The 21106-nt window shown below is 41.7% G+C and overlaps 1 protein-coding gene across 1 annotated transcript; it reads left to right on the top strand.

Annotated features, from left to right (window-relative positions):
• On the top strand, nt 1–1941 carry LOC115170841 (ferritin, middle subunit-like). Its single transcript, XM_029727169.1, has 4 exons — nt 1–310; nt 658–804; nt 1041–1166; nt 1654–1941. Exons 1-4 carry the CDS (start codon nt 209–211, stop codon nt 1807–1809), a joined length of 531 nt encoding a protein of 176 aa, XP_029583029.1. The 5' UTR covers nt 1–208; the 3' UTR covers nt 1810–1941.
• The last annotated feature ends 19165 nt before the right edge of the window (nt 1942–21106 follow it).

The following is a 21106-nucleotide window of genomic DNA, read 5'->3' as shown; positions in this document are numbered from 1 at the left end:
ACAAGGCTCCTTCCAGTTCACAAGTCTGAGAAGACGCATGAAGAAGTTCTTGCTTCAACAGTGATTGAACGGAACTCCTCTGCCTTCGTCCCGCATTATAGAACATTCCGGATTGATAAGTAACACTTACTTGAACTGTAATAGCAAAATAGTCGAAGGAACTTTATTTTTCTACACTTTATTTTGATATAAAAGAAAATCTGCCAAGATGGAGTCTCAGATCCGCCAGAACTATCACCACGATTGCGAAGCTGCCATCAACCGGATGATCAACATGGAGATGTTTGCCTCCTTCACCTACACTTCAATGGTAAGAAGTCTACCAAGATGACCGTTTAGTTGATCTACCTGTGTATTATTATTCCTGGGCCTAAATGCCATTTTTCACTTGACTTTTCTACAGGCCTAGACAATTAATAGTCAAGAAATTTAACTCTCTAGTTCATATTTGAGGTTTACTTTGCAATTAAGAGTTTTCAGGTAGATATAACATTCAAATGAACCCTGGAATCTATCCTACCTTGGACAGAGCGCGTAACAACTCCTTGACGGGTTAATTGGCATCAAGTTTAGTTGCAACAACAAGAACAGAATGCCGAGTCACGTAAGGCATGTCATTTTTTTTCCTAACCACCACACTTATGTTTATCCACCCAGGCTTTCTATTTCTCCCGTGACGATGTGGCTCTGCCTGGCTTCGCGCATTTCTTCAAGGAGAACAGCGACGAGGAGCGGGAGCACGCCGACAAGCTACTCTCCTTCCAGAACAAGAGAGGTGGACGCATTTTACTCCAGGACATCAAGGTGAGCCCCTGAGCATCTAAAACTCAGTTAGATTGTAGACTGATAGAAATGTCTTTAATCCATGGAGGAGAGTGTCTACAGCATTAAGTTGATCTAGAGAACCTGGAGTAGTCCTGAACATACTACCTCTAACCACTGAACTGACAGTGTGAGGGGTGTAACTCTGTTCACTTTATCCTAACCTTAATGTCTGCTAGTAGTCCCTAACACTTCTGTGTTCTCTCTGTCCTGTGTAGAAGCCAGAACGTGATGAGTGGGGCAATGGGCTGGAGGCCATGCAGTGTGCTCTGCAGCTGGAGAAGAATGTGAACCAGGCCCTGCTGGACCTGCACAAGATTGCCTCTGACAAGGTTGACCCCCATGTAAGTTATGGTGGATCTGCACATCACATGTCTATATCACATAGAATACAGGTACTGTCCCAAGAGATGATCAGGATGTTGTAGCTCTGATAACTAATGACACAGGATTGTGTGACCTGCTTCTTCACATGCACACAATAGTCCACAGATGCACACTATACACACAATGCAGCTAATGCATAAGTTTGCATAAAGGGTGGCAGGTTGTCTAGTGGTTAGAGCGTTGGGCCAGTAATAAAGGTTGCTGGATTGAATCCCCGAGCTGACAAGGTAGAGATGTTCTGTCCCTGAACAAGGCAGTTAACCCACTGTTCCACGTTAGGATGTCATTGTAGATAAATAACTTGTTCTTAACTGACTTGCCTAGTGAAAAAAGCTGAAAACACATTCTCTGCACTTATGCCATTACCACCAGGCTCTTGTGTGTTACTATATCTACAATAGTCTGTAGTTATTCTCTTGTCTGACCTGTGTTGTCCCTCTTTAGCTGTGTGACTTCCTGGAGACCCATTACCTGAATGAGCAGGTGGAGGCCATTAAGAAGCTGGGTGACCACATCACCAACCTCACCAAAGTGGATGCTGTCAAAAACAAGATGGCAGAGTACCTGTTTGACAAGCACACCCTGGGAGGCCAGAGCTAAACCACTTCCATCCCCAGGCTACGGCATCCAGCCTCAGACCAGGACTCCTGGCTTCTCTGATAGATCCTACTGGCTTTGCATTTATAGGGAGGGGAGAGTGTTAAACTGGTGCAGTGCAACACAGCTGTAACATTGGTGTTTTTGTTGACAACACTTGTATTTTGGAGGGAAGGCATCTTGTAAAACAATTAAAAAATATATCTCACTCAAGATATTTTCTTAGTGTTGACCTAACAGTCTATTCAGGTTCTTTGCTCTGTCTTACTGAGCATCTCAATTTCCTAGTGATAAATACTGACAATTGTAGACCTACTAGTGACTGAGGGTCATAAACTTCTATTGTTAACATGAGTTTTATAAAGGACATTACCTCTGACCACCAAGCGTGTCCTCTACCATGACTTGTAATAGTGCCATGTCAATTAAGGGCCCAACAGTCAACTCTAGGTCCTTAAGTGTGAAATGGGTAACTACAGTTGATGTAGACATTTACTCTGCATCACAAGTTTATTAGAGGTCAATCATAACCTTGTGTTCTGCTCGGAAAATCAGTTAGCCAGCTGTTAGGGCGCATTTCTCTGGGAAGTACGGCTCTTACTGACATAAACAAAATGAGTAAAGATTTATTTTATTTCAGGTGGTAATGTCCATAGTTCCCCTACAGCAAACTATGAACTGAATACTCAAAATAGTAATGATTCTACAAGCCTCTAGTTCACCATAAGGGGCTTATTGGAGCTGTCATATGGTTGCAAAGCTACTGGTAAATTACTGTGAAGACTTTCATTTTGGTAATTGACAGGCAAGCTGGACTTTAATTCTTAAACTGAAAAATATTGCTAGACATTTGTAATGTGTCCATATGGTAAATACGTTTCTAGTGGGTACACCATTTGGTTAAAGGGGAAAATAGCCTAATGAGTAGTGTCTAATCAGCAATGGCATTTTCAATAACTCTGCAACTTTCTTTTCACAACTCCCAACATTTACAACCAAGAAGTATTGACATGGTAAGATAATTCAGTACGTTTAAATAAAAGATGGTAATTGTGTTCGCTAAGTTGGTTTATATTTAGGGTTATGCTAGCAGATTTGTCATACTATTTGAAAATATATTTTATTTGTAATGAGGCCACACAGGGCCAGAGTTTTGTGATAATCTGATGTACCCAAAAAGGCCACTAGATGGCGTCTGAATCATTTGCATGTTCCTTAATTCACCAACATTTGCATTCGTTGTGGATCCCTATTAGCTGCTGTCAAGGCAGCAGTTACTCTTCATGGGGTCCAGCAAAATAAAGGCAGTTATATACAATAAAAGGTGTATGATCGTGCTCTGGGTTGTATTCTTCCCCTTCTTCAGATAACTTCTCTTCTAAATCATTGTTCTCTTGTTCCTCCTGGACATCTGAAAGAATCTGATCTACAACCTGTTGGTCACTGAAACGTGCACTCATGGCTTCAGCAAAGAGAGAACTGGGAGGACTGTCATCTGCAGCACCTTTATAGCCTCTGACTGCGTTCCCCTTTAGTAAACAATACTTTCAAGAAATGTTTATCTTGTCTGAAATTGTTTTAATTTTGTCAGATTAAAAAAAAATAAAAACGGAAATATCACATTTACAGAAGTATTCAGCAGTGATGCACGCACGCACACACACACACACACACAGAGAGAGAGATATTGAGATTGTGTTTTACTGATTGAACTCAGACAAAACTAAAACTTTCTTGTGCATGTGCAGCATCTCCCCTCCACGACCCCACAAATGACTCAACTTCACAGACAATTTTTTTTTTTAAATCTGACAAAATAAAAACAATTTCAGACAAGATAAACATTTCTTGAAAGTATTGTTTACTAAAGGGGAACGCAGTCAGAGGCTATAAAGGTGCTGCAGATGACAGTCCTCCCAGTTCTCTCTTTGCTGAAGCCATGAGTGCACGTTTCAGTGACCAACAGGTTGTAGATCAGATTCTTTCAGATGTCCAAGAGGAACAAGAGAACAATGATTTAGAAGAGGAGGAGGTATCTGAAGAAGAAGATGGGGAAGAATACAACCCAGAGCACGATCCATCATCTTCAGATGAAGAAGAAATCCCCCAAGCTAAAAGAGACATTTTTGTCAAAGAATAGCAAAATAACATGGTCCTTCTCACCATATTACAACCAGGACAGGATGGCAGCACAAAATGTCATGAGGACGACCCCCAGGGCCCACAAGGCATGCAGTTGCCCATGCCCAGGACATCACCTCAACATTATACATGTTCATTACACCAGCCATCGAAAAGATCATCCTGGAGATGACAAATTTGGAGGGTTTCCGTAAATATGGAGACAACTAGAAAAGGATGAATGAGATTGACCTGCGTGGCTACATAGGGCTGCTAATCTTAGCGGGTGTGTATAGGTCCCGAGACGAGGCTACATGTAGTCTCTGGGATGCAGAGAGTGGAAGGCCGATTTTCCGTGCCACGATGCCACTGAAATTCTTCCACACTTTCTCAAGAATGCTATGATTTGATAACTGTGAGAAAAGATCTGCAAGACGTGTGAGAGACAAACTGACGGCCATAAGAGAGGTAGAAGTGGGTGGAGTGTCTGCCATACCTCTACAATTCTGGGCCTGAAGTAACAGTGGATGAACAACTGGTTCCATTCAAAAGTAATTATTTTCATATCTGTAATATAAGTGATTTTCACAGTCAATTTCATTTTGTATTGCTGTAATATCATTGATTTATGTGATTGTTTTGTGTAACACTGATACTATTTACTGATAGTAATCTCTTTTGTCAAAAGGTTTCTGTCCTTTCCGGCAGTATATAACCAGCAAGCCAGCAAAGTATGGCATCAAGACATGGGTGGCCTGTGACGCACAATCCAGCTATGCTTGAAAGATGCAAGTCTACACAGGGAAGCCAACCGGTGGAGGCCCAGAGAAGAACCAGGGGATGGGGGTTGTGCTTGATGTGAAAGATGGACAGAGGAGGCACAATGTCACGTGTGACAATTTCTTCACCTCTTATGAACTCTGCCAGCAGCTCCTAAAGAGGAAGATCACCATGGTTGGCACAGTTATAAAGAACAAGTCTGAGCTCCCCCCCTGCTCTCCTCGCAACAGCGGGGAGAGAGGCCTTCTCATCAAAGTTTGCCTTCACCCCCACCACCACTCTAGTTTCTTACCTACCAAAGAGGAACAAGAATGTGGTCCTCCTGAGCACACAACGGCTGAAATCAGTGATCGTGAGGACAGGAAGCCAGCCATCATCCTGGACTACAACCACAACAAAGGAAGCGTTGACAACCTGGACAAGGTGATTGGAACTTACAGCTGCAGGAGGATGACTGCCCACTGGCCCCTGGTCATCGTCCACAACATCATTGATGTATACTCATACAATGCCGTCGTAATATGGAACAAGATCAACCCTACCTGGATGCCTGATAAACAGAACAAGAGGAGGGTGTTCCTGGAGCCGCTGGGTAAGGCCCTTGTAACCCCACACATTCAAAGAAGGGAGTGCCTCCCCTGCACAGCAGCCTCTGCAGCACTTGTGAAAGCTGTTCAGGGAGCTGATTCTTGTCCTGATCCACCTGATGCTGCAGCTGGGCCTGGCAAGAGGAGGAGATGCCAATTCTGGCACCCAAAGAAGGACTGTAAAACAAATACTATGTGCTGCACATGTGAGAAATACATCTGCAAAGTCCATGCACACACACTTGCATACTGTCCCACATGTGCTAATTAGAGATGATTGATTTTTGTTCTTCACGTTTTTGTTTTGTATCTATTATCTTATTTTATTTGTATTTATTGTTGTTGTTTATAGACCTTGTGGGTGGGGGCAAAGGTAAAAAAACGGGAGAAGACTAGTATTTTGTAGTTGAATTCCTCATTGTACAGTATATAACAATATATCACTATGTTACCAAAAAAAGTTCAAGACTACTATTCTTTCCCTTCAAAAAAATGCATTCAAAACTACTTTCTGAACATTTCTGCTACTTTCTTAGGCTATACAAGTGCTATCTCTTGCAAAAAATTATGTTAACACCTACGCAGTTCCTTTAGCAATAATAATAATAATAAACCTCTACATTAGTAAAGAAAACAATTATGACAGGTGTGTTGTAATACAATGAGTGGTGTCCACTGATTAAATGCAGTCTTTCTGCATTGTGAAGAGGGAAAACCCAGATATTCACAAAGTTTGTCATGGATGACAGGTTGTTTCTTCATGCAAAATAGATTTGGGGTTTAAAATTCAATTAAACTGCTTTATTTTAGGGGTTTAGTGCAGGCGGGTCATTTTTTACCCTTAGGACAAGGGGAGTATACAGAATGTTAAGACTACACAAGGGTTAAGCATATTTCAAACAAAATACTTTTAGACTTTTACTCAAGTAGGATTTTACTGGGTGAGTTTCACTTTTACTTGAGTCTTTTTCTATTACGGTATCTTTACTTTTACTCATTTATAACAATTGGGTACTCTGTCAACCACTGGTATTCAGACCTTTTACTCAATACTTTGTTGAAGCACCAATGGCAGCGATTACAGCCTCAAGTCTTCTTGGGTGTGACGCTACAAGCTAGGCACACCTGTATTCAGGGAGTTTCTCTCATTCTTCACTGCAGATCCTCTCAAGCTCTGTCAGGTTGGATAGAGAACGTCGCTGCACAGCTATATTCAGGTCTCTCCAGAGATGTTCGATCAGGTTCGATCAGGTTCGGATCCACTCCTGCGTTGTCTTGGATGTGTGCTTAGGGTCGTTGTCCTGTTGGAAGGTAAACCTTCGCCCAGTCTGAGGTTTTGAGCGCTCTGGAGCAGGATTTCATCAAGGATCTCTCTGTACTTCGCTCCGTTCAGCTTTCCCTGAATCCTGACTAGAGTCCCAATCCCTGCCGCTGAAAAACATCCCCACAGCATGATGCTGCCACCACTATGCTTCACCGTAGGGATGGTGCCAGGTTTCCTCCAGATGTGACGCTTGGCATTCAGGCCAAAGAGTTCAATCTTGGTTTCATCAGACCAGATAATCTTGCTTCTCATGGACTAAGAGTCCTTTAGGTGCCTTTTGGCAAACTCCAAGTGGGCTGTCATGTGCCTTTTACTGAGAAGTGGCTTCCGTCTGGCCACTCTACCATAAAGGCCTGATTGGTGGAGTGCTACAGAGATGGTTGTCCTTCTAGAAGGTTCTCCAATCTCTACAGAGGAACTAACCCCCTTAAGATGTATTTATTTTGTTGTCAATATTCTGAACAAATATTGTAATCACTGTTCTGCAACATATGCTTCAACAATTAATGTATTTGCTGTGCTAGACCTAAGGGATAATGTTAGCTTTATAATTGTTCTTTTATGTTCAAAATCTAGAAAACCATGCCAGATTGCTAACTAAATTAGCCCTGGAGCATTTAATATAGCTATAAAACAAAACAAAAATATGTTTGGAGATTTGTATTACACTTTCATGAATAATCTAAATGTTAGCATTAAACAATCAAGGCCTTTAAACACTTGTTGGACAATAATTGTACAAATGTAATGCCTTTTATGGTGTCTGACGGAGTTGACATGAATCCACTTAGTTGCATTTAATGATAAAATAGTTTGTTCCTTTACATGGTGTTAATAGCTGATACTTTGGTCTGTCAAAATATAAACTTCACATTTTGTTAATATTAAGACAAATATTTGTATAAAAAAATTGATTGTCCCATCTTTTAAGAATCCCTGCGCTCTAAAACAGCAACATTTTTCTCTCTGCCCATGGCAAAAAAAATCTATAGATTGTAGCTACACTAGATATGATATAACCAAAGATTGTTGTTATCCAGCATTTCTGGACATTACAGGTTTGCCTAATCAAAACATTGCAGTAGATTCTACAACTAACCTGGTATGGGCAGTACTCTCTTCGTTCCCAATTCTGGAAACCAGTTATCGTATACATGTCCGTGTCCAGTTGCAGGTGGTTCTAGAAGTACCAGAGAAAACGCAGATAGATAGCAAATAAAAATATATTTCTGAGTTTTCTCTAGTTTGTGCATTTGCCTGTTGCCTTATACATTTTAGTGCAAGAGTATTCAACTCTTACTCTATGAGGCCTGGAGTCTGCTGGTTTTCTGTTCTACCTGATCATTTATTTTTTATTGTTTTCTCCAAGATGGCGTAGCAGTCAGGCATCTTTTGTCTTCGTCTTGTCATGTCCCGTGTATATATTTTTAGATATATTTTTTTAAATGTTTTTTCTTCACATATATTTTTTACTATTTTTCTTAACCCCAACTTCAACATACTAACATTCAGCAACCCGCCTCTCACAATATAGTATGGATCTGCTATTTTCTTTACTTTAGAACCGGAACCCCCAACAGAAGCTAGCCAGCTAACTAACTACTAGCTAGTAGTCAGCTAGCCACTGCTAGCGGTCATCAGCTAACCTTTAGCCCGGACAACTCCTGCCAGTCTGCACAGCATGATTCAACCCAGAGCTTATCAGACTCCTTTTTCTCCATATCTCCGGAATCCTACCGCAAGCTCTGAACCTCTTCACCTGGATCATCGCAGCTAGCTAGCTGCTGTCCTGATTGGCTTCTCCTGGCTAACGTCCCCGTCCCGAAGCAAGCACCAATTAGCCTGGAGCTAGCCTATGCTAGGCTTATCTCCCGGCGAGCTGAAGAGGTCCATCAGCCACTCCTTGGGCTACAATACCTATTTTGCCAATTGGCCTGGACCCCTTTTATTGCCGATACGAAGCCCCGCTGATCCATCATGACTGGACTACCGACGTAATCCGCCCGGTGTTTTTCAACAGGCTCCTCCGTCGCGACATCCCCTGAATGCCCATCTGCTAGTCAGGGCCCGCTAGCTGTCTAGAGCATACCGGTTTGGTAGCTGAAGTGGTCCATCAGTCAATTTCTTAGGCTACTATACCTATTTTGCCAATTGGCCTGGACCCTTTTACTACACAGAACCCCTGCTGATAAATCACGACTGGTTTGCCGACGTAACCACACAAGGGGGCGACAACAGACTTCTTCCGTCGCGACGTCCCTCTAAGGCCCTTCTGTTGGCCTGCTAGACCCGGCCCACTAGCTGTCTGAATCACCGTGTCTCCAGCCCGTCCAGCTACTCATTGGACCCTACGATCACTCGGCTACGCTTGTCTCTCCCTAATGTCAATATGCCTTGTCCATTGCTGTTTTGGTTAGTGATTATTGCCTTACTTCACTGTAGTGCCTCCAGCCCTGCTCAATATGCCTCAGCTAACCCTCTTGTCCCACCTCCCAAACATGAGGTGACCTCACCTGGTTTAATTGATGTCTATAGAGACAATACCTCTCTCATCGTCACTCAATGCCTAGGTTTACATCCACGGTATTCACATCCTACCATTCCTTTGTCTGTACATAATGCATTGAATCTATTCTACCACGCCCAGAAACCTGCTCCTTTTACTCTCTGTTCCGAACATACTAGACGACCAGTTCTTATAGCCCTTAGCCGTACCCTTATCCTACTCCTTCTGCCCCCCCAGACCACCTTCTGCCCCCAGCTGTGCCCTGGGCACCATATGTGAATTTATTGTCCCCCATCTATCTTTAGAGCTCGCGCTGTTATGTGACCTAAACTGGAACATGCTTAAGCATACAATGGTAAAAGGCCTGAGTGAACTGCCTTCAGTTACCCACCATCTTTGGCCTGAAGGCCATTCTTTTCTGCTATCACCGTGACAATGGTGGAAGGAGTCTCGGTCTCATGACTGTGTAAACAGACTTGACCATGGTGAGTGGGCGAAAATGTGCTGAGACCAGGGAAAAAAAGGGAAGAATGAGAAAACAGCAGTATCATATACTATGTAACTTACTAAGGCATTTTTAAACAAATAACTGTTATATGGTTGTTTCTGATGAATGTTGGAGGGAAAATACACCAACAACTTTCCTGATCATTTGGCCAATATACCCCAAAAACAACTCAAATAACAATATTTTTCAATATTACTTTAAATTGTTGGTCTAACTAACAGTTTAGAAAATCATCACCAAAACCCTGGGTTTTTCACACTCAATAGTTTCCCATGTGTATCAAGAATGGTCCACCTCCCATAGGGACATCCAGCCAATTTAACACAACTGTGGGAAGCATTGGAGTCAACATGGGCCAGCATCCCTGTAGAAGGCTGTTCTGAGGGAAAAAGGGGCGTTTGCAATTCAATATTAGGAAGTTGTTCTTAATGTTTTATACACTCAGTGTTTATATAAAAAAAGTATTTCCCCTTTTCTGATTTTCTCTATTTTTGCATGTTTTTGTAACTGAATGTTATCAGATCTTCAACCAAAACATTATATTAGATAAAGGGAACATGAGTTTACAAATAACAAAAGAATGGATACTTAATTTTATCTATTTAATTAACCAAGTTACGCAACACCATATTCCCCTGTGTTAAAAAGTTATTGCCCCATTACACTCAATAATTGGTATTGCCACCTTTAGCTGCAACGACTGCAACCAAATGCTTCCTGTAGTTGTTGATCAGTCTCTCACATTGCTGTGGAAGAATTTTGTCCCACTCTTGCATTCAGAACTGCTTTAATTCAGCGTAATTTGTGGGTTTTCAAGCATGAACTGCTCATTTCAAGTCCTGCCACTACATCTACATTGGGATTAGGTCTGGACTTTGACTAGGCCATTCCAAATCAATTTTCATGTACAGTCGTGGCCAAAAGTTTTGAGAATGACACAAATATAAATTTTCACAAAGTCTGCTGCCTCAGATTGTATGATGTCAATTTGCATATACTGTACTCCAGAATGTTATGAAGAGTGATCAGATGAATTGCAATTCATTGCAAAGTCCCTCTTTGCCATGCAAATGAACTGAATCCCAAATAAACATTTCCACTGCATTTCAGCCCTGCCACAAAAGAACCAGCTGACATCATGTCAGTGATTCTGTCATTAACACCGGTATGAGTGTTGACGAGGACAAGGTTCGAGATCACTCTGTCATGCTGATTGAGTTCGAATAACAGACTGGAAGCTTCGAAATGAAGGTGGTGCTTGGAATCATTGTTCTTCCTCTGTCAACCATGGTTACCTGCAAGGAAACACGTGCCGTCATCATTGCTTTGCACAAAAAGGGCTTCACAGGCAAGGATATTGCTGCCAGTAAGATTGCACCTAAATCAACCATTTATTGGATCATCAAGAACTTCAAGGAGAGCGGTTCAATTGTTATGAAGAAGGCTTCGGGGCGCCCAAGAAAGTCAAGCGCCAGGACCATCTCCCAAAGTTGATTCAGCTGCGGGATCTGGGTACCACCAGTACAGATCTTGCTCAGGAATGGCAGCAGGTAGGTGTGAGTGCATCTGCACGCACAGTGAGACGAAGACTTTTGGAGGATGGCCTGGTGTCAAGAAGGGCAGCAAAGAAGCCACTTCTCTCCAGGAAAAACATCAGGGACAGACTGATATTCTGCAAAAGGTACAGGGATTGGACTGCTGAGGACTGGGGTAAAGTAATTTTCTCTGATGAATCCCCTTTCCGATTGTTTGGGGCATCTGGAGAAAAGCTTGTCCGGAGAAGACAAGGTGAGCGCTACCATCAGTCCTGTGTCATTCCAACAGTAAAGCATCCTGGACCATTCATGTGTGGGGTTGCTTCTCAGCCAAGTGAGTGGGCTCACTCACAATTTTGTCGAAGAACTCAGCCATGAATAAAGAATGGTACCAACACATCCTCCGAGAGCAACTTCTCCCAACCATCCAAGAACAGTTTGGTGACGAACAATGCCTTTTCCAGCATGATGGAGCACCTTGCCATAAGGCAAAAGTGATAACTAAGTGGCTCGGGGAACAAAACATCAATATTTTGGGTTCATGGCCAGGAAACTCCCCAGACCTTAATCCCATTGAGAACTTGTGGTCAATCCTCAAGAGGCGGGTGGACAAACAAAAACCCACAAACTCCAAGCATTGATTATGCAAGAATGGGCTGCCATCAGTCAGGATGTGGCCCAGAAGTTAATTGACAGCATGCCAGGGCAGATTACAGAGGTCTTGAAAAAGAAGGGTTAACACTGCAAATATTGACTGAGAAGCTAATTACTTTGGACTTTTCAGACTGATTTTATTACTCCAAAATGAATTAAAATAAAATTATGCTGACACGATGTAAAATATAATTTTCCCTTCTAGAAATGAGCCCAACACCATATCGGTCCATATTATCAGGCAGGTATGTTATTTAGCAATAAGCATGATAACCTGTAGCATGGGGTTGTCCATCTTCATTTACCCCAGTGAGCTAATCATTAGCTAGATCATGAACTCAAAACATTATCTTGTTGCTGGCAACATAGGCTATTGCTGACTTGACTGTCCCAAACTTTCCACTGGTACTCAGCCAAGGATGTACAAACACTGAATAATGTAGGCCTATCTGTTACAACAGAATTATGTTACTGCCTACCATGCTATGTTATTGTCTCTTTATGTAGTGTTGTGTTGTCTCTCTTGTCGTGATGTGTGTTTTGTCATATATTTTTATGTAATTTAGCCCCCATCCCTTATTCCTTTTGGTAGGCCGTCATTAACTGACTTGCCTAGTCAAATAACGGTTAAATAAAAAATACAAATAAAATAAAATACATTTAGCCCTCTGGCGGTGATTACCATTTTTCAATTGGTTGTTCAGCACAGTACCGTGTCCGTTGAATTCAATGCTGCCCATTGTTCCGTCTTACAGAACGAAACCATGAAGTTTATGCTAATACTCGGCAATATCATGGCACAATTGACCAATAGAAGTTCACTATAGTTTCCAACATGTTCTGGATTGGCTGTTGATACCTAGCCTGCTGTCAGCTTGCTAACAACCACTTGGCAAGCCACTCTGGACAATGCTAGAATGGCTAAGCGATGCATTGATGTATACATATTGTCACAATCTTCTTCGTCAGATGATAAAGAAAAGTCATTGTCGGACCAAAACGCAGCAGGGTTATGTGCACTCATCTTCTTTTATTGAATTGGCAAAGAAGGAAAAACCAAAATAAACACGTACACAATACACACCGCTGAATAACAGGGCATTAAGGCTATACCTAGCACAACCTCCCACAAACTACCAACACAAACACATACCTATATACAGGACTCTCAATCAGAGGCAACTAGGAAACACATGCCTCCAATTGAGAGTCCAACACCCAATGACCTAAACAAAGAAATACTAATACTAGAATGAACATAGAAATACAAAACATATAACATAGCCCAAAACCCGGAAATAATAAATCAAATACCCTTCTAAACAACCAACCACCCCGAACCACATAAAACAAATACCCCCTGCCACGTCCTGACCAAACTACAATACAAATAACCCCTATTGCTGGTCAGGACGTGACACATATACCTCCTGTAACGCCTAAACCAAGCTGTTTCTAAAAACTCATGTTTTAAAATGGTGCAGTTCACATATTTTTAAGAGCAGAAATAAATGTAGTAGTAATGGAAAGCTAGGATCTCCCTCTTAACAGTGGCCATGAAAGCTGCTTTCAAAGTGTGTTTCTCCCCGGATTGCATTAAGAAATGTTGTGAAATGACTGTGCACAAGGGCCTCAGGGGAAATTTGTAGGATTTGGGATGTCAATTTGTATCCCTCCATTTAGTATGATACAGTGCATTTGGAAATAATTTAGACCCCTTGACTTTTTCCACATTTTGTTATGTTACAACCTTATTCTAAAATGGATACAATACATTTTTCCCCTCATAAATCTACACCTAATACGACATAATGACAAAGTGAAAACAGGTTTTCAGACATTTTTGCAAAAACGAGAAATACCTTATTTACATAAGTATACAGACCCTTTGCCATGAGACTCGATATTGAGCTCAGATGCATCCTGTTTCCATTGATAATCCTTGCGCTACATCTACAACTTGATTGGAGTCCACCTATGGTACATTCAATTGATTGGACATGATTTGGAAAGGCACACACCTGTCTATATAAGGTCCCACAGTTGACAGTGCATGTCAGAGCAAAAGGTCCAAGGAATTGTTTGTAGAGCTCCGAGACAGGATTGTGTCGAGGCACACATCTGGGGAAGGGTACCAAAAAATGTCTGCAGCATTGAAGGTCCCCAAGAACACAGTGGCCTCCATCATTCAAAAATGGAAGAAGTTTGGAACCACTAAGACTCTTCCTCTTCCTAGAACTGGCCGCCCAGCCAAACTGAGCAATCGGAGAAGAAGGGCCTTGGTCCGGGAGGGGATCAAGAACCCGACGATCACTCTGACAGAGCTCTAGAGTTCCTCTGTGTAGATGGGGGAACCTTCCAGAAGGACAACCATCTCTGCAGCACTCCACCAATCAGGCCTTTATGGGAGAGTGGCCAGACGGAAGACACTCCTCAGTAAAAGGCACATGACAGCCCGCTTGTATTTTACCAAAAGGCATCTAAAGACTCTCAGACCATGAGAAATAAGATTCTCTGGTCTGATGAAACCAAGACTGAACTTTTTGGCCTGAATGCCAAGCGTCACGTCTGGAGCAAACCTGGCACCATCCCTACAGTGAATCATGGTTATGGCAGCATCATGCTGTGGGGATGTTTTTCAGTGGCAGGGACTGGGAGACTAGTAAGGATCGAGGGAAAGATGAATGTAGAAAGGTACAGAGAGATTCTTGATGAAAACCTGCTCCAGAGCATTCAGAACCTCAGACTGGGGCGAAGGTTCACCTTCCAACAGGACAACGACTCTAAGCACACAGCCAAGACAACGCAGGAGTAGCTTCGGGACAAGTCTCTGAATGTCCTTGAGTGGCCCAGCCAGAGCCCGGACATGAACCTGATCGAACATCTCTGGAGAGAACTGAAAATAGCTGTGTAGCTCCCCATCCAACCTGACACAGCTTGAGAGGATCTGCAGAGAAGAATGTGACAAATACAGGTGTGCCAAGCTTGTAGTGTCATACCCAAGAACACGCCAGGCTGTAATCGCTGCCAAAGGTTCTTCAACAAAGTACTGAGTAAAGGGTCTGAATACTTACGTAAATGTGACATTGCCAGGGTTTTTTTCTTAATAGAGATTTTCAAAAATGTCTGAAAACCTGTTTTTGCTGTGTCATTATGGGGTATTGTGTGTAGACTGATGACGGGGAGATTTTTTAAAATCTGCTTTAGAATAAGGCTTTAACCTCTATGGGCTAGGTGGGATGCTTGCCGTAGCGCGATATTCAAATACCTTAGAAATGCTATTACTTCAATTTCTCAAACATATGACTATTTTACACAATTTTAAAGACAAGACTCTCGTTAATCTAACCACACTGTCCGATTTCAAAAAGGCTTTACAACGAAAGCAAAACATTAGATTATGTCAGCAGAGTACCCAGCCAGAAATAATCAGACACACATTTTTCAAGCTAGCATATAATGTCACATAAACCCAAACCACAGCTAAATGCAGCACTAACCTTTGATGATCTTCATCAGATGACAATCCTAGGACATTATGTTATACAATACATGCATGTTTTGTTCAATCAAGTTCATATTTATATCAAAAACCAGCTTTTTACATTAGCATGTGACTAGCATGTGACTAGCATTCCCACCGAACACTTCCGGTGAATTTACTAAATTACTCACGATAAACGTTCACAAAAAACATAACAATTATTTTAAGAATTATAGATACAGAACTCCTTTATGCACTCGCTATGTCCGATTTTAAAATAGCTTTTCGGTGAAAGCACATTTTGCAATATTCTGAGTAGATAGCCCGGCCGTCACAGGCTAGCTATTTTGACACCCACCAAGTGTGGTACTCACCAAACTCCGATTTACTATTAGAAAGGTTTGATTACCTTTGCTGTTCTTCATCAGAATGCACTCCCAGGACTTCTACTTCAATAACAAATGTTGGTTTGGTTCCAAATAATCCATAGTTATATCCAAAAAGCAGCGTTTTGTTCGTGCGTTCAAGACACTATCCGAAGGGTAAAGAAGGGTGACTCGCCCGACGCGTTTCGTGACAAAAAAATTCAAAATATTCCATTACCGTACTTCGAAGCACTTCAGCCATGGCCTGCAAAGTCACCATTCATCGTTCTGGCGCCTTCTGAGAGCTTATGGGAGCGATAGAAAATGTCACGTTATGCCAGAGATCCCCTGTTTTGGTTAGAGATGATCAAGAAGGCCAAGAAATGGTCAGAGAGAGCGCTTCCTGTTTGGAATCTTCTCAGGTTTTGGCCTGCCAAATGAGTTCTGTTATACTCACAGACACCATTCAAACAGTTTTAGAAACTTTAGGGTGTTTTCTATCCAAATCAAACAATTATATGCATATTCTAGTTACTGGGCAGGAGTAGTAACCAGATTAAATCGGGTACGTTTTTTATCCGGCCGTGCAAATACTGCCCCCTATCCCCAACAGGTTAACGTCACAAAATGTGGAAAAAGTCAAGGGGTCTGAATACTTTCTGAATGCACTGTATATGGCCATTAAGGCCAGATGGTTCTTCAAGATGTTTAGACGTTCATAGGTGGGGTCAAATAATAATCACAGTGGTTATAGAGGACGCAACAAGTCAGCACCTCAGGAGTAAAGGTCAGTTGGCTTCTCATAGCCCAGCATTCAGAGGTTGAGAGGTCGATGGAGACAGAGGAGAAACTAAACAGCAGGTCCCGGGATAAAGTAACATGTCCAGTGAACAGGTCAGGGTTCCACAGCTGCAGGCAAAACCAGGTGGACTGGGGAGTCTTCAGGCCAGGTAGTAATGATGCAATGGTCGTAGGGCTCAGGCCCATCTCTGCAGCACTATAGATATAGATAAGATAAGACAGGAGAATTACACTAGCCCCTCTGCACATAGACTATTGTAGAATGCACAGAACCAATCAAAAGTTTGGACACACCTACTCATTCAAGGAATTTTCTTTATTTTTACTATTTTTCACATTGTAGAATAATAGAGAAGACATCAAAACTATGAAATAACACATATGCAATCATGTAGTAACTAAAAAAAGTGCTAAACAAATCAAAATATATTTGAGATTTTAGATTCTTCAAAGTAGCCACGCTTTGCCTTGATGACAACTTTGCATACTCTTGGCATTCTCTCAACCAGATTCACCTGGAATGCTTTTCCAACAGTCTTGAAGGAGTTCCCACATATGCTGAGCACCTGTTGGCTGCTTTTCCTTCACTCTGCGGTCCAACTCATCCCAAACCATCTCATTTTGGTATTTAGTATTTTATTACGATGCCCATTAGCTGTTGCAAAAGCAGCAGCTACTCTTCCTGGGGTCCACACAAAACATGAAACATAACATAACACAGAACATCAGCAGACAAGAGCGGCTTAAAGACAAAACTACATACATTTTTTTTAAAGGCACACGTAGCCTACATATCAATGCATACACACAAACTATCTAGGTCAAATATGGGAGAGGCGTTGTGCCGTGAGGTGTTGCTTTATCTGTTTTTTGGGTTGAGGTTGGGTGATTGTGGAGGCCAGGTCATCTGATGCAGCACTCCATCACTCTTCTTCTTGGTCAGTAGCCCTTACACAGCCTGGAGGTGTGTTGGGTAATTGTCCTGTTGAAAAACAAATGATAGTCCCACTAAGTGCAAACAAGATGGGATGGCGTATCGCTGCAGAATGCTGTGGTAGCCATGCTGGTTAACGGTGCCTTGAATTAAAAATTAATCACAGACAGTGTCACCAGCAAAGCACCCCCACACCATCACACCTCCTCCTTGATGCTTCACAGTGGGAACCATACGTGAGGAGATCATCCGTTCACCTACTATGCGTCTCACAAAGATATGGCGGTTGGAACCAAAAGTCTCAAATTTGGACTCATCAGACCAAAGGACAGATTTCCAACGGCCTAATGTTCATTGCTCGTGTTTCTTGGCCCAAGCAAGTCTCTTCTTCTTATTGGTGTCCTTAAGTAGTGGTTTCTTTGCAGCAATTCAACCATGAACGTCTGATTCACTCAATCTCCTCTGAACAGTTGATGTTGAGATGTGTCTGTTACTTGAACTCTGTGAAGCAATTCTTTGGGCTGCAATCTGAGGTGTAGTTAATTGCCTATTTCTGAGGCTGGTAACTCTAATGAACTTATCTTCTGCAGCAGAGGTAACTCTGGGTCATCCTTTCCTGTGGTGGTCCTCATGAGAGCCAGTTTCATCATAGCGCTTGATGGTTTTTGCGACTGCACTTGATGAAAGTTCTTGAAATTACCTCTTGAAAATACCTCATGAAGCTAGTTGAGAGAATACCAAGAGTGTGCAAAGCTCTCATCAAGGCATCTCAAAAATAAAATATATTTTGATTTGTTTAACACTTTTTTGGTTACTACATGTTTCCATATGTGTTTTTTCATAGTTTTTATGTCTTCACTATTATTCTACAATGTAAAATGAAGAAAAACCCTTGAATGAGTAGCTGTGTCCAAACTTTTAACTGGTACTATTTTCTGGAGACTGAGACAGGGGTGGTCGGGGGTAATTTCCTCGCTAACAATCACCTCTTTCAGTTGTCGGGTGTTGAGAGCTGCCATGTTCCCACAGATTAATTGTGAATGGACAGAATATGCCAGCTGCTGGAGCGAAATAGACCTGCTATTGTTCTTTGTTAGACAGTGAACGTCCACACCTGAATGTGATGTTGAACATTATTTGAAAATAAGTCTGTTAATTCACAGATATTTTGCAAAATAAAGCCATGTTTCAATGCATGTCACCGGAACCGGAAGTGAGACACCTAGCTGCCCTGGTTCTTTCTATGTGTTAATAGTAGAGGTGTCATAATACCTATAAAACCTAGCCGTCAAACAGGGTGATGGTTCCAATCATTTTTCCACCATTCATTTTTCCCATAGAGGATTTCAGAAACACTTAAAATAAGGGCTGTGTTTCGTGTTGGCTTACCTTGGCGTGAGGTTTTGATAACCATGTAAATCTCTCTCGGACGAGGTGACTTTTATCAATAGACTCACTGAATAAATGTGTTTGGCACAGGATAAAGATGAAACGATCTCTAGCTGCTATCCAAAGCCATGGGATACTGAAGTTCCTGAAAAGGTTTGTCAGACAGTTTGTTAGTCCAGTAATGTTTGTTGGCATCTTATTTTATTTCCAATTCTGGTGGTTATTTACAAATGTTTGTGGTGCAAATTTCACTGTCTTAAAAAGGAAAAAGAAATAAACACGTTTGTCCAACCGTAACACATGGATGGCTAATGCAGAAAGAATTAATTGATGGATTCCAGCTAACACAATCAGAACTTTCACATATACAGAGACAGGCAGCTATCATGGCATCAGTCTTTTTCGACTAGCTAGTGTATAGTGACACCTACTGATATGAACTGGTAAAGCAAGTTTGGTTAGAATAGTTAATCAAACACAAGAGTATGTTGTCCATTGAAGTTGTTGTCTCTAGCTCTTTTGGTATCAGATTCAAAATGAGTAAGAGCAAGGTTTGTGGTAGTTTGAAAGAGTTTGATCCACCTTAGGCCAGGAGTGTTTCCAATCCACATAACCTGACAAGAAAACTCTCAGTCCTATAGTCATAGCACAGATGAAAAGGGAAGCTACCTAAAACAATAATATTTTGTCATGTCCTACGAATAGGACCCAGAGTTAAACCTGACCAGGTCATGAGATCAGGAAACACTCTAGGCCCCAGAAAAGACACTTACACATTTTGCCACACCACCTTGGGACCTATGGTGTCAACCTCTGGCAAATGACGTGCAGTTCAAGAACGATTAATTCTTTTGGAACAACTTTTTACTGACTCAAGAGTCATGACTCATGATTTGTTTTTTTCTGAGTGAATTATATTAGTTTGTTTGTTAGTTTAGTTAGTTTGACCTGCTGGCCGCAATGAATTATACAGCAAGACTAATATGCAAACCTTTGGTGATGTGCTCCGACCAACAACTGTCTGTCATATGGTCGTAGGCAAAATAGATCATGCTGCAGGCAGCATAGAGAAGAAAAATATATTGAATGCAATTAATTGATTGTTGTATGTTATTATGGACACAGCTTTGTAGAACCAAAACATAAACAGCCTCTGCTCAACAAACTCGAGAATGGGTGGTGCACAATTGGCCCAGTGTAGGCCGTCATTGTAAATAAGAAGTTGTTTGTAACCGACTTGCCTCGTTAAATAAAGGTTAAATAAATTATTAGAGTTTGACGTTATTGATCATAATCTGCTGCTGGAAAAAGTGTAAGTATTATGGCTTTACATCCCCTGCTATATTGTGGATGTAGAGTTACCTGTCTAACAGAACACAGAGGGTGTTCTTTAATGGAATCCTCTCCAACATAATCTAGGTAGAGTCAGGCATTCCCCAGAGCAGCTGTTTAGGCCCCTTACTTTTTCTATCTTTACTAATGACCTGCCACTGGCGCTGAGTGAAGCCTGTGTGTCTGTGTACGCTGATGACTCAACACTATACACATCAGCTACCACTGCAGGTGTAATCACTGCCAGTGGCGGTTCTACACCATTTCAACTGGGGCCAGTTGTACTGTTAGAGGGGCCAGTTACATTAGACGTTATTGTTGTCATATCGTTTTCTTCACTGCATTGCAGGCATTAGCAGGCAAAAGACCATGTTAATAATCATCATCCTTGCCACTTTCTAATAACAGATGTAAAAAAAGAACGATAGCAAAAATGTGTTATGTAAAAATCATTTCATTCTGCACATTTAGGGGGGCAGCTGTCTAGGCCCCTTACTTTTTCAATCTTTACTAATGACTTGCCACTGGTGCTAAGTGAAGCCTGTGTGTCTATGTATGCTGATGACTCAACACTATACACATCAGCTACCACAGCAGGTGAAATCACTGCAACACTTAAGAGCTGCAGTCAGTTTCAGAATGAGTGGCAAGAAATAAGTTAGTCCTAAATACATGAATTTCAAAAACTAAAGGCATTGTATTTGGGACCTAAAATTAAAACACTAAACCTCAACTAAATCTTGTACTGAATAATGTGGAAATGTAAGAAGTTGAGGAGACTAAACTTATTGGAGTTACCCTGGATTGTAAACTGTCATGGTCAAAACATATTGATACAACAGTAGCTAAGATGGGGAGAGGTCTGTCCATAATAAACACTGCTCTGCCTTCTTAACACTATCAACAAGGTAGGTCCTACAGGCCTTCGTTTTGTCACCTGGACTACTGTCCAGTCGTGTGGTCAGGTGCCACAAAGAGGG

The sequence above is a fragment of the Salmo trutta genome, chromosome 32 (genome assembly GCF_901001165.1).
Source record: "Salmo trutta chromosome 32, fSalTru1.1, whole genome shotgun sequence".
NCBI lineage: Eukaryota > Metazoa > Chordata > Actinopteri > Salmoniformes > Salmonidae > Salmo > Salmo trutta.
The sequence above is the reverse complement of the archived record's forward strand: the minus strand, read 5'-3'. Positions and strand labels throughout refer to the sequence as shown.

Excerpts from the sequence above, each read along its gene's own strand:
- LOC115170841 (XM_029727169.1), top strand. The coding sequence starts at position 209 with ATGGAGTCTCAGATCCGCCAGAACTATCACCACGATTGCGAAGCTGCC. Across the intron at positions 805-1,040 it reads TTTTACTCCAGGACATCAAG|AAGCCAGAACGTGATGAGTG; the intron begins GTGAGCCCCTGA and ends TGTCCTGTGTAG. Across the intron at positions 1,167-1,653 it reads CTGACAAGGTTGACCCCCAT|CTGTGTGACTTCCTGGAGAC; the intron begins GTAAGTTATGGT and ends GTCCCTCTTTAG.